The sequence below is a fragment of the Hypoxylon trugodes genome, assembly GCF_022578975.1.
Source record: "Hypoxylon trugodes strain CBS 135444 unplaced genomic scaffold F4822scaffold_7, whole genome shotgun sequence".
In the NCBI taxonomy this organism is placed as follows: domain Eukaryota; kingdom Fungi; phylum Ascomycota; class Sordariomycetes; order Xylariales; family Hypoxylaceae; genus Hypoxylon; species Hypoxylon trugodes.
Genome location: NW_026250022.1, coordinates 1380587 through 1393113, shown reverse-complemented (window position 1 = coordinate 1393113; position 12527 = coordinate 1380587). Strand labels below are relative to the sequence as shown.

At 47.1% G+C, this 12527-nt stretch overlaps 2 protein-coding genes across 2 annotated transcripts; one reads left to right on the top strand and one right to left on the bottom strand.

Annotated features, from left to right (window-relative positions):
- Window positions 1-711: 711 nt before the first annotated feature.
- On the bottom strand, window positions 712-5849 carry F4822DRAFT_431344 (histidine phosphatase superfamily-domain-containing protein; the record flags this gene model as incomplete). The annotated part of the gene is made up of 4 exons (XM_051461464.1): window positions 712-1078; window positions 1179-1621; window positions 1677-4723; window positions 4781-5849. 4 exons carry the CDS (start codon window positions 5847-5849, stop codon window positions 712-714), a joined length of 4926 nt encoding a protein of 1641 aa, XP_051312247.1.
- Window positions 5850-7321: 1472 nt separating this feature from the next.
- Window positions 7322-11163, top strand: F4822DRAFT_410164 (WD domain-containing protein). Its single transcript, XM_051458735.1, has 3 exons — window positions 7322-7970; window positions 8034-10713; window positions 10766-11163. Exons 1-3 carry the CDS (start codon window positions 7860-7862, stop codon window positions 11101-11103), a joined length of 3129 nt encoding a protein of 1042 aa, XP_051312246.1. The 5' UTR covers window positions 7322-7859; the 3' UTR covers window positions 11104-11163.
- Window positions 11164-12527: the final 1364 nt, after the last annotated feature.

Below are 12527 nucleotides of genomic sequence, written 5' to 3'. Positions count from 1 at the left end.
GGATTTTTTTTCCCTTTGGGTGAGATTTCGGAAAGCAGCTAAGTATCCCGTACATCACCATACATACACAATCAATCATCTGTCGTGCTGTTATGCTGCTGTGCTGCCCATGCTGACAATATGGCGGCATTCACGCATATACACGCATATACATACATAACATACATATATACGTACATACTACATGTAACATATCTACATTTACACCTACACACCACCCATTTCCACGTGGGTTCGGCTCGCTAGCCCTCCTTTCCCTCTCATCTAATAATGCAGGCGGTACGGTACGCACAATGCATTGCACGGTGTATTATATATTAGTTCTTGGGTTTGGGTAACAGTACATGACACAACATAAGAACGAGTACGAGTCCCGCCCGTTCTCTACGCACGTCATGGACGCTTATCTCAGAACCCATTTCCTTTCTTGACCTCTCGCCGTATGCAAATGCCTGTCTTACTCGTTCGATCCCTGGTCCCATTACAAGGTTATAATAAGAATAATATTTTTTTCCTGCTCACCGCTGTTGCTGTTGCTGTTGCTGCGGCTGCTAGGGGCGGGCCGGGAAGATACTAAAGGGTGGAACGCGAAAAATAAGATAAGTACTATTGACTTTGCTGTTCCCGGTAGGATATACGGTAATCTAATTAATTCACCGGCTCCTTATCCGGATCCCGTGCCGCTCATGCAGACCGTCATCTCGTCTAGCGTCATGGCTGCTGATGGCTATGGTCGACAACATTTTCCTTGGAAATATCTGATTCAGGGGCCGTTATTCCCGGCGCATCTGCGGCCGGAGGCACAGCAGCCGTGTTGAACGTTGCAGCAGGAGGTGGAAGAGGCTGCTCATCAATGACTGTTGTTGCCTCGGCGTCGTCACCGGGATCGACCTTCTTTGATGAGGTGTGGTGATGGTGGTGTGAAGAACCGATGGTTTTCATCTCAAGATGATCCGTTTCATTGTTAGCCGTGGTGTCCTTCTCAAGACAATCCGCTTCGGAATTTTGGCGTTCCTTCTCCTGGAATGAGAAGGCGTCCGACAGGTTTACTGCAAGAAACGTCTTGGGTAATTTGACCCTATTGGTTATCATGCGTCAGCGACCTTATCGAGAAAATGGAGACGACTTATCATGTTTTTGGAATTACGTCGAAGCTACGTCGTGAATTGGGGACTTACTGATGAAATTTATCCCTGAGCGTCTCAATGACCTTTTTCCAGTCTGCGTGAGGCGTCAGGCTCCTGCGCGGTGCACATCCTATGCAGTGTTTACTATCCAGTTGGATATCAAGTGGATCGAATATATGGCAACCGGGGCTGATCGTGATGCGGATACTGTAGTTGAACGTAGGTTGATCCGCAAGAGGCGCATCTAATGGCACCTTAGTCTCAGACTCGTATAATTCGAAGCAGATCTGCGAAAGATAATCAAGTTCGGGGATCGTCCTGCGGTTAATTTTGGTTTCAATACCACCCTCGAGGATGCAGTTCAGTAACGTGTAGATATGCGATTCCTTGGTGAAATAAAAGAATGATTTAGCATCATCTGATGCCTGCATCTCCTCAAGGTCCTGGACAATTTCCTTCAACAAGGGAAGCGACGTCAGGAGCCCAATTTCAAGCTGCAATATCACGTCAATATTCCAAATCTTTCAAGGGGTATGAGATAAGACTTACCTTTTCGCTGTCCGAGATGCCATACTCCTGTGGGCAAATGAAGTCGAACAAGACCTTGGCCAACTGGTAGAGTTCCCGAAGAGGTTCGAAGCACTCGTCCGTTTTCGCTTTCGTTTGGTTGTTGCCTTTGGGTAAGTGGAAATATTCAGCAGGCCTATCGACTTCGTGAGGATGCTTCATCCACGATCTTCTGCGGAAAATGCGCTTAACAGTCTTCTGCGCCTCCGACCTCTCGCCCCTTTCGGCCTTCTCCGGTCGGTCCGATTTCTCAACTTTATCCGCTGGTGGTGAGCCTAGAACTTGGCTCATGTCAGACTTATCATCGGCTGTTTTCGCGCCGTCTTCGGACTCCTTCGGTGATGTCTTTCCTTCGCGATTTATCGTAATACCAAATTCCTCTTCCAGCATGTGTTTCGGTGGAGTGAACACCCACTCAAGGAACTGACGGTTGTGCAGGGCGTCGAACTTCATTGTGTCATACAATTCGGAGATCTTACTAGGATCAACCTTCTCATGATCACAGAACTCCGCGAACAGTTTCTCCCAACGCTCTCGGAATAACTCCGCATCCTCGCCGCAGCACCAGCGAGCCTGGATACTGTTCATAGCATTGGCCTGTGACAGCGAAGAAGCGATAGACGTACTGGAACCTTCATGGGATTTGTCTTGGTTAGGAGAATTGATTGCGTTGAGCGAATTTACCGCACCGCTTTGTAGTTTGCTGTAATTGTGTTGCATGACGCGGCGATGGAAATTCATCAGTTGCACAACTCGCGTCTGTACTTCGGCGGGTTCGGGCATGCTCTCAGGCCAAGCGAATTGTGACGGCCTCTCATTTCCCTTGCGCAATAAACCTTTCAGCTTCTTCTTGACTTTGTCCATTTCGTCTTTCGCCGCGTTGGAGTCGTCGAGTAAATCTTTTCGTATCGTGATGAAATCTTCGGGAAGGTCATTTTTCTCTATAAATGACGCTGCCCAGATCTGTGCACTTGCAGTGACTCGTCGCTCTGAACTACTGAAAACATGAACTTGATCTAAAATATCACGATTGAGTAAAAGGTAGTCGTTGCGCATGTTCTGTGCCAATTCCTGGGCTTGGTAACGAGCCGAGTGAGTTGGTTCTCCTCCCCACTTGACGATAAGCTGCAATTTGTCCAAGACGAAACTATTGTCAGCTGCTGTAAACTTCGACATTGTTACTCCTGACATGGAATCTTGTCGTCGCGGTGGATGTCTGGCTTGTACTTCAGAGTCCGACACAACCGCTTCCGTTACTTCAGGCCCACGCTGGTTGTCTTCGACCTCCGACTGTTCCTCTGTTGGTGGTTGGGTCGTATCTTGTTTTTCCTCGGACAGGGGAACTGTGGTATTTGACTCTAGCTTAACTCCTTCAGTAACTTTCGGAGTAGATTCAGTCATCTCTGCGCCTTTCTTCTTGCGGAACATCGGCTTGATTTGAACCTTAGTACCAGCCCAACCTCCTTTCTTAACCAATACATTGCGAAGAGACTTGAGCTTATTTCTGTCTTCTTCTCCAGCTTTCAAGGCCAAGTCAACCGCATCAAGAACACTAGCCAAGGCTGCCTCCCCAATAAGGAGAACTTCCTCTTGGTGGCCCTTCAAGAGATCAATGAACGGCTGTGTATGAAATGTGAATTTATACTTTTGTTTCGGAGTGCGATCAGCATGGCGAATAACGGAAACCATGCCCTTAAGCTTCCATGAATGTTTAGGTGGAGGCGGAGGCGGCGTTGGATGCTCCAAATGGTGATCGGTTTTATCCTCCGCTACGGCTGAAGGGGTAGTCGGAAGAGTTGACGGGGCTGTCGCTGGCAGACTACTTCCAGCAGAGCCGCTAGTATGATATGCCCCAGGGCTAATAATGCCATTTTGCAATCTCGTTGCGATAGCTGCTACCCCTGAGTCAGACTTCGGCGGAGAGGTTGGTCCCGCGTTCTGCTCCTCCTTGACTTCCTTGGTTTCTTCGGGTGAGAGTGAGCCTGTAGTTGTCGGAGGCCTAGTATGAATGGAATGTCTTCCGGCAGCTTGCAATTCCCTCTCCTTACTATTCAATAGAGCTTTGGTTAGTGGGTCGCCAATATCAGAAATGGTAGGAGATGGGAAAGGCGGCGTTGGACCACCGCGCCGAATTTTCTCCTTAACGAAAATATCCTTCAAAATGCTTGCGCAATGATCATAATAGGTTTCGTTATCCTTTACAAAGCTCCAGCCATTGACATCTATAACATAACTCTTACCGCCAGCCCGAAGTAAGTCGAAACCACAAACACGTTGACCAAACGTATTGGCAATCTTGCTTGCGATCTCCTTCTCTTCCGGGCATAACGCGGTAACATAACGTATTTCTTTGCCATGGGTGTTACGACGGACGATGCCGTCCACAACAGGTGATTTTCTCGTCTCAGCATGGCAATACTGCGGCCCTACCGTATAAGCTTTCACATCCTCGGCATTATCCACTTGCATGAATTTTTCATAGATGAAACTACCCTCGGGTTCGGTGATAGCGCGGGGTACAATGAGGTCCTTGATGAATTCAGAACTCTTGTTTCCAATTTTTCTGAAAAGCTTTCGGGCACCTCCGCCAGTTGATTTCGGGAAATAGATGATGATGTTATGGTCTTCGCCGCTAGTCGGTTTTTCGACGAATGGCTTTTTTAATAAGGTACCGTCCACGCTGAGAATGTCACCATCGTCAAGTAACTCTACTTTGCGGGGTACGCGGTAACTTTCTGGTCCACTGGGTTCTAGGCTGATAGATGTAACATCTTTTATATGTTTCGCAACCTCCGGGGTTAGTATACTCGGACCGCCGTCACGATTAACCTCTACTCGTTTCGGAGTCGGCACTTCTATTTTATCGAGTATTTGCAAACAGAGCCGTCTATCCCATAATACCTTCTGCATTGGTACATCGTTGACGCAGAACGGTTTTCGAGTTTTGACATAAGCAATTGCCTTTTCCAAGGGAAAACCATCTGAATAGAAGGATATCAAATAGTCACATATCGGCCAATTCTCCACCTCTATTACATTGTTAGTTTTGTGTGTCGTATGATCATAGATTGCATTAGCAGGCTAACCTTCATCCAAAATTGTCTTATCGCCAAATACTATCACGTCGAATTCGCGATTCGCAATTAACCTATTGAGAATATTCCTACTCGGCTTGCTCCTCGCCTTAGCATCTAACGCGCAAACCCCGATTATACCCCATGGTGCGGGTTTGGCTTCTTCCTTTTCTCTTGAGTGAGGACCTCTGTCGCTGCTAGGACTGTGGCTACTAGCTGCTGTGCTACCACTCAACCGACGCTTCGCCCTGCTTCGAGATCTAGTCACTTGGGGTCGAGGCGCCGGATTGGACGTAGGCGCTGTATTTCGCTTGACAAGATCCATGGGATTTCCATTATGAGCATCTCGAGGAGTCAATTGAGGGCCACCAGCAGGAGTTTGAGAGTTCGAGTTAGACGAAGTCGTAATTGTCACATTGGTCAAGCCAGATTCAGATTGACCGGGCGATGGGCCTAGACCTTTACCGGAAGCCATGATACCGGAAGCGGAACGTTGTACAGCACCACTATCGGAACCGGCTGTGGAAGGGGTAGAGCTTGGATTGCCACGAGAAGATGCAAGGGAGAATACTGAAGAAACAGAAACACGCTTCCCTGCGTCGTTGTCTGACGAGGACGAAGGAGGGTTCACCGCAGGTTCTGGCAGATGATAAGGAGAACCCGTTTCCGTTAAAGAAGGCCCAGGTATTAGCTTGGGAGTGTTATCGATGTCGTCGATAGCCAAGTCGTTAGCACCAGGATCAGCAGAAGCGGCAGCGGCAGCAGCAGCGCGGCGAAAATCTTCGCTCCAGATTTCGGACCCAGATGACTCGCGTCGACGGAATGGAGACGTAGGAAAATGGGGCAACTTCAATGGTCTGGCCAAGGGCATTGACAATTTTGCAGGCTCGACGGATACATCAGTAGTACCAATGGGTTCGGCATGTCGACTTTTCCCACTGGCTATAGAGCTGGCGATGCTACTGGCTACGGATGATGAAGAGCGAGTGCGGGTCTGTGACACAGTCCAAGATGAAGAAGTGGGAAGTTTCTTAAAAGAACTGCTGCGACCCGTTTTGTTACTTCCATTAGCCGCCTCCATTCTTTTTTTGGGTTTTGGTTCTGGATTTTCTTATCGCAATTGCCCTAAAACCTTTAGACTTTTTTTTTTTCTTGTATAGTGTACTCCGTAGTGAGGCCCGTTTTATTACTGTATTTCGTCATTAAATAGGTTCCAAGTACTTCATTGAGCGGGTTAGATAACCATCCTTGTTTTCCCTTTTTGTCCTGTGGTGGCTCTAGATGTTTTAGCTACGTCAATATTCCGAGCACTCGTCGTACGTATGTACCCGCCCAAACGTACATATATGTAATATATAATAGGTAATATGTAAGGAAGTAGGTACTCTTTTTTGGTTACTCACCCACTTTACATACCACGTAATGGGGGAAGAGACGAAACTCAACCTTATGTATAAACGGTTGTAACCAGTGGCAAATAACGAAAATCGAGAATTGGTTTAGATGTCGTATTTTATTGTGGCGCAAACAATTCTAACACCTTCTCTCGATCGAAAAAAACAATAATAGTGAGGAGGCTACATACGAAGTTAATCATTTGATACCTCGCTATAGAAAATGTTCGCAAATAAGAAAAAAAAGGTTGAGAAGAAAAGTTGGCGCATTAATTTTGCTTCATTTATCGGATCTCGTCGCATAAAATGTATCAATCCAGGCCCCGGTTTATTTTATTACTATTCTTTTTTTTTCTTGCCCACCGTCATAAGTAGAAAGTGGGTCGCGGATACGGGGAGGACCCGGTGTCTTGAAGGGGGTCAGACATACATCATGAGCTTCATTGGCGGCTCAAGACGGATTTCGACAGTTGCATCTGCGGCCCGCGGCCATAGACATACGTGGCGGGCAAACGGACCAGTAAGGAATCTAGACCTCTTTGGATAGACGTCAAGATCTTACTAGCAGGTTGGGAATTCCAAACTAGGTAAAAGAAAGGAAATTGATAATAATATAAAAGGCCACTAGGTAGAGTATCCGGGGAATCGTGGGTAGAGAATTGAAGCTATTGGCACCGGGAAATAAAGTGATAAATTTCGATGGCTTTCTAAGTTGTGCTATGGTGTGCTATGGGAAGGATAACATTGATATTGGCAATTCCAATAGCAAATGCCCTGGTACCCCATGATGGCATTTCTGAGCAGCTGGGCACATGCAAATGCCATGACGTCCAGTAGGACGCTAAAACTTCAGGGGGTGACCAGCCAATAACGTAGAATAATTGGGAGGTTTGGGTGGTGCTCACTGCACTGGAACTGCGGAGCCGTGACCCTAGCTGTTTAACAGGTCAGGCACCTAAGACAGTGTAGTGTTTTCGGCAAAGGATGAGGCGGTGAAAGCTGGAAAACCAACAGCTTGGCTAAGGCGATGGTCGCCTACAGCTGTGATTGATTTCCTTATGGAGGTCCTTTAGGTCGCATCAATAGCACTTAAAATATTTATTAAATCACGACTTTGAAGCATCACCTGATTGATGACTGAAATAATGGGGTAATTTGTTGGAAATTTCCCGAGAAAAGATCTGGGCAATTCTTTATTTATATGTGGAGACAGAAGCTAAAAGGCACTGATAACGATAAGAGATCTTAGTTAAACTTATGTACAGTACAATGTAGTACCTGAGTATCTAGGTACTTACAGATACATACCAAGCCATTTTCCTAGCAAACTAACTGCTGGAAAGATTAATGGGATTTGAAAAGGGATTGCGGGTTTGTAGAACGGATTGGGCAGTCAATTAATTGATATTGAGATGCTCTTTTAAATTGAATTGAATCTATTAGGGTCGGAGTGTTCTGTTTGAGGTACCTGTGCTGCATGGTCGGAGTAAGAGATTGCGGGGCCGAAGTACAGGGTGCCTTGTACTGGAAAAAAAAAAGTTGACCAGCTCCATCCAAAGGAAAAAAAAAGATTCATCAACATGCAGCTTCAAAGCCAATAATGCTTCGCGGGTCCCGCATGCGAATAACAAGACGATAACGATTGAAGCGCGGCGAAAAAGGCAGTCGCAGTTTATTTTACAAGGCACCTCGTCGCAATGCCTCATTCCGAACATGAAGGGCCTTTGGTCAAGCGACAGAAGACTGATTCTGTCGCGAGACCTAAATCTTCCACGTCTCAACAGTCCAGAATATTTGCTCCATATCGAGTGCGTATAGAAAATCTGATATTCTCGCAGTTAATAATACTAAATTGTAATCTGAATGATTAGACAATAGGTCTTGTCTCCCCTACCAACGTACCTTTTACCTCCGTCCCTCTAGGAAACACCACGTTCCAAGTCACGACATCTATAGGCCGTTCCCTCCAAACCTACGATCTCAAGCGCGGTCTCAACCTCGTATTTATAACTCGACCTCAAACCCCAAGCGCGATTACTGCGACATGTGCCTGGAAGCAGAAAGTATTTGCTGCGTGGGGCGATCCCCGTGATGGCTCTTCTCAAGGTGTCTGGATTTTTCAGAGGGGCAAGAAGGTCGGCGAACTACAGCTTCCACCTGATCTACACCAGCCGATAAAACAGATCCTCGTCTTCGGTTCCTGGATCGTCGCATGCGGGTTAACGAGAATAGAAGTATGGGCTTCGGCGACACTGGAACACTACACCACGCTTTTCACGATGGCTTCTAAGAAGGGCGATAATGAACTTACCGGTGGAATATGTACCATGCCGACATACTTGAACAAAATATTTGCCGGCCGTCAAAATGGATGGGTCGAAATATGGAACATATCTACGGGAAAACTGATCTACACCATTTTACCACCATCTCCAAATTGCGGCGCTGTTACTTGCATGCAGCCAAGTCCAGCGCTTTCTTTAATGGCTATTTCGTATGCGGGAGGTCCATTGGTTATTCAAAATGTACTTGCAGACAAGAAAATTCTCGAAGTAAATGCAGGTACCGAAGACGCGCCCGTCACGAGTATTTCGTTCCGAACGGATGGTCTAGGTGCTGGTCAGGATGGACGTAAAGAGGGAGTTATGGCGACGGCGACGAACTCGAGTGGTGATATTACATTCTGGGACCTTAATAAAGGCGGCAGGATTATGGGTGTTCTTAGGAGCGCTCATAACCCCCCGACACAAGAGGGTGACTTAGCTCGCGGGGGGGTTAGTAAGGCCGAATTTCTCGCCGGTCAGCCAGTCATTGTCACAAGTGGCAGAGATAATTCCTTGAAGACCTGGATATTCGACGAGACACCCTTTTCGCCGATACCACGAATTCTACACACGAGGAGTGGTCATGCAGGACCAGTTACGTGCTTACAATTCCTACCGTCCGATTTTGAAGGTGCTGAAGCAGGTAATAAGTGGCTTCTTAGTGGTGGCAAAGACAGAAGTCTCTGGGGTTGGAGTCTTCGCCGCGATGGCCAGAGTACGGAATTGAGCCAAGGTAACATCCGCAAGAAAGCTAAGAAGTACGGAATTCTTGACAGCAACACTCCAAGCCGTGGCCCTACTACTACACTTGACGATTTAAAAGCGCCCGAAATTACCTGCATCGCATGCTCATTGAACAGGGACGGTGGAATGGGCGCTTTACCTGGCAAACAGGTATTATGGCAAAAATCCCAAAATCAAAAGAAGCCTGTAGACGCCGAAGTCAGCAGTATGACAGGTTGGGAAAGTGTTGTTACAGCGCATAAGGACGACTCGTACGTTCGAACATGGTTCTGGGGTCGGAAAAGAGCTGGAAGGTGGGCATTCCAAACTGGTGATGGAACGAATGTATCAACCGTGACCATGAGCCCGTGTGGAACGTTCGCTGTGATCGGATCGGATGGCGGATCTATTGATATGTTCAACCTCCAGTCAGGATTGCATCGCCAACGATTTCCATCAAAACTTACACCGGCGCAAGCAAGGCAACTCAAATTGCAGCAATTAAGGCAGGCAGATACCGTGGTGCAATTACAGGCTCGCTCATCTACAGGTTTCGCTCGAGGCACCGGCAAGCATACACAAGCGGTCACGGGAATTGTTGTCGACTCCATGAACAAAAACGTGATTAGTTGCTCTCTAGACGGAAAAGTGAAATTCTGGGAATTTCTTACGGGTAATTTACTAGAAGAAATCAACTGGGCTCCAATGACAGGGATTACCGCCTGTCGTTACCACCCCGCCAATGACCTAATAGCCTTTTCTTGCGACGACGGTTCTATCCGAGTCGTAGACATTGAGACGAAGCAAACCATTCGTGAATTTTGGGGATGCCAGGGCAAAATCAACGATTTCATATTTTCTAACGACGGTCGTTGGATAGTGGCTGCCTCTCAGGATGCCATAATACGAGTATGGGATTTACCGACGGGTCACCTAATTGATGCGATACGGTTAGAGAAGCCCTGTACTGCCTTGGCCTTCTCGGCAACGGGTGAGTATCTGGCTGCAGCTCCCGAAGGAGAGTTAGGTGTCAACATTTGGAATAATAAGACACTATTTACTCACGTGCCCACTCGACAATTATCTGAAGATTCAATTAGGGAGATATCAGGACCCACGGCATCAGGAGAGGGTGGTCAAGGCTTGCTTGAGGCCGCTTTCGACGATACGGCATCTCGGGAAGAGGAAGAAGTCGCCCCATCTAACTTGGATCAATTAAGTACGGATATGATGACATTGAGCTTGGTTCCACGGAGCAGATGGCAAACCCTTCTCCACTTGGACTTGATTAAGCAAAGAAACAAACCGAAAGAAGCGCCTAAGGCCCCTGAGAAAGCACCTTTCTTCTTACCATCGACAACAAACGCAGGAGCCTCGAGTTTAGAGATAGCCCAACCGAAGACGGATCAAGATCAGAACCAATCAAGAATCACTCGATTTGATCGGAACAGGGCGGAACAAGCTTTCACCAGTAAATTGCAAACTGGCGCTGCTACTGGAAACTGTATGTGCCATTCTCACTTATGTATTTAGTTTGGATGCTAATCTTTTTCTAGTTGATGAATTCATCGAGCACCTCAAATCTCTACCTCCAGCTACAGCGGATTTAGAGTTACGTTCTCTGACTACCAACGATGATGACGAGAGGAACGAGCTACTTCAATTCATTCGTGCTATGACTAGCCGCCTTGTATCACGCCGTGACTATGAGCTTACTCAAGCTTGGATGGCAGTCTTCCTTCGGTTACATTTCGATCTGATCTTGGAGAATGATACCCTTATGAGCGCGCTAGCAGAATGGAAGAAGCACCAAGCGGAAGAGTGTAATAGGTTAGATAACCTCGTTAGCTATTGTGGCGGAGTAGTTAGTTTCCTGAGAAGCCCACGGACATAGTCCGAACTACATCAGATACTTAAGTGCAACTTTAATTCAACACATTCAACAGCAAGCAAACTCATGTTTGGATTTATCTAGCGTCACATGAAGATTTTTACTTTCTATTCTATCCATACACGACCAAGCGCTACAGCGTTTAATATTAGATAAGTATCATAAGGTTAAAGTGATTTGTGAAGCACTTACCCCTCAAGCAACTCATGATCTAACACCAAACACATAAGGTTACCCTAGCTAGACAGAACAGTGTAAATGTAAAGCGCGACCAGTCTGGTTTGCCTGGCCGCCCCATAAGTGCCATAGCTACCTACCTATTTTGATACTCCCAACACTGTCTCTAAACTCCCTAATTTCTGTTCAATGAATTTAACTTCGTCCTGTGAACTCTATCTGCAATAATCAGCTCAAAGCCTGAGCGCAAATATCAGCAAAGTTTCCTGAGCATTTCTCCTTCTATATAAGGCCGCCTCACATCCCATCCTCTCATCCTCCCATCACTCTCACTTTCTCTGTATCTAAACATAGGAGTTTTGAAGCAGAAATCAGCATTCCCGAATATTTCCAATCCTATACTTATTTTAATATACTTCGATTATTCCAAGCAATCCGAATACAAGACTATAAGATCGGAAAATCGCATCCTGTTTACCTTCCTGACAGTATCAACAAACGTCAGGAAACAAGATTGGTATCAACAGACCAATACCAATACCATCACCACAACCACACCACACCACACCAAACAACAATCACCACAATGAACTCCGAGCAAAGCACCTCGTACAAGTGGGGCATGCCGTGTCCATATGGTCAGGCGATGTCAGGCCAAGCACATGCCCCCGTCAATGCCCCCACCCAAGAGACTAGAGTCCAAGAGACGGAGCAGAGGATACCAGACTTGGGCAACCAAACTCAGCCGCCTCAAAGGCCAGAACACCCAGCGATGCCGGACTATATCAGACGGCCCTGGGATACACCGTCTAGCCCCGGCCCTGCTCGTCACAACTTGGACGCCACTACCACTGCATCTGGAGGAGCGCTGCAAGGGGGACTACGCTCCCCAGAATTAGACCTGCAAGAAAGCGCTGATGCGACTGATCGCGAGATCACCAGCACTGCCGTCAACACTGAAACAGACACCAACGAAAGTAAGTGATGACAAAAACCACTAAGTATATCCCGTCGCTAACTCAAAGCCCTAGGTTTCAGGACGGCACCCGAAGACCACAACCGACAGCCAGGCTCGCCGGTGTATGTCCCTGAGTCCCCAAATTGGGAAAACTGGGACTTGCCAATTACTCCGAGCAACCGGGCAAATGACCAGCGGGCCTCACTTGCATCTAACGTCGACCAACTTGACTCGGACGACGAAATTGGTGCAGTAAGGGTACCGAAGTTGGGCTCCGAATTGTCCGACCCCT

Coding starts and splice junctions, on each gene's coding strand:
- F4822DRAFT_410164 (XM_051458735.1), top strand. CDS start 7,860: ATGCCTCATTCCGAACATGAAGGGCCTTTGGTCAAGCGACAGAAGACT. Junction 7,971..8,033: donor GAATATTTGCTCCATATCGA/GTGCGTATAGAA, acceptor CTGAATGATTAG/ACAATAGGTCTTGTCTCCCC. Junction 10,714..10,765: donor TGGCGCTGCTACTGGAAACT/GTATGTGCCATT, acceptor ATCTTTTTCTAG/TTGATGAATTCATCGAGCAC.